At 34.2% G+C, this 1,000-nt stretch overlaps 1 protein-coding gene across 1 annotated transcript; it reads right to left on the bottom strand.

Annotated features, from left to right (window-relative positions):
- Positions 1-128: 128 nt before the first annotated feature.
- Positions 129-973, bottom strand: LOC105455107 (the record flags this gene model as incomplete). The annotated part of the gene is made up of 2 exons (XM_011698164.1): positions 404-973; positions 129-334 (listed from the first exon to the last, which is right to left on the bottom strand). Coding segments are annotated over exons 1-2 (699 nt in total), but the record flags the coding sequence as incomplete, so codon positions are not given.
- Between the last annotated feature and the right edge of the window lie 27 nt (positions 974-1,000).

The following is a 1,000-nucleotide window of genomic DNA, read 5'->3' as shown; positions in this document are numbered from 1 at the left end:
TATATATATATATATATATATATACATCTGACAAATTAATATATGAGAAATTTCATTAGTGCAAGGCATAATTATAAAATATACCTACAATTAACGTAAGCGAAAGAAATTATAAATTCTTACTTTACCTCGTATTTTATTTCCTTATTGCTGATGCTGTTAAACACGTCAAGAACGGTGGTGTTGATTTCCATAGCTTGATTTTTGGCGGTTTGGCAAGCCCATATTATCAACAACAGTTTTATAATGTAATATGTTACAACTGCTATGCAGCTCTCGGAATAGCACTGTTTTTCCAGATTGCTCAAATTCACAGCTTCTTGTACTACTTGCACTAACGAAAAGTATAAATGGAGAGTGATTTGAATGAAGGTCATAAGTATCGTAAAAATGAGTTGCACACTGAAGATCGTTTCCATCAACTGTATTGTGTCGCTAAGTCCCAGATGCTGCTGCTTTGAAGCCTTGAGTTCCGTCAGTAGGGACGGATTTTTCAGTTCATGATAGGGTTCCCTCAAAAGATATAGCTCACCATTTGTCATAAGTTCTCGAAGATTCATCAGACTGTCGTTGATTTGTTTGAAACAAGCTTTTAATACGCAAACACAATTCACGTATAGCATATTTAGTTGAAGCTCCAACAAAGCGATGTATAGTGTGACAATATTGTATATAACATCAGTCTGGACACAAATATAATATACCCAATATTGCACGACTATAAAAAAGAATCCAAAAATGTCCTTGGCATGGATCAGTCTAGATAGATTTTGATATGACTTCTGAGGCAATCGCAAAGATAGCTTTTGTATAGTCTGAAGTAAACGCATTCGTGATCTAATTGAAATGAATGTAACAACTGATGTAAAACCACCACAGATGTGGAACCAATTCATTGAAAGTTTGTCGGTTATTTCGTTGTTTAATTTATGATCTTCCTGAGCAGTATTTTTCCAATTGATATTATACACATTTATTAGTTCGCCAACGATCGGAAGAG

The sequence above is a fragment of the Wasmannia auropunctata genome, unplaced genomic scaffold (genome assembly GCF_000956235.1).
Source record: "Wasmannia auropunctata unplaced genomic scaffold, wasmannia.A_1.0 LD335939.1, whole genome shotgun sequence".
Classification (NCBI taxonomy): Eukaryota; Metazoa; Arthropoda; class Insecta; order Hymenoptera; family Formicidae; genus Wasmannia; species Wasmannia auropunctata.
The sequence above is the reverse complement of the archived record's forward strand: the minus strand, read 5'-3'. Positions and strand labels throughout refer to the sequence as shown.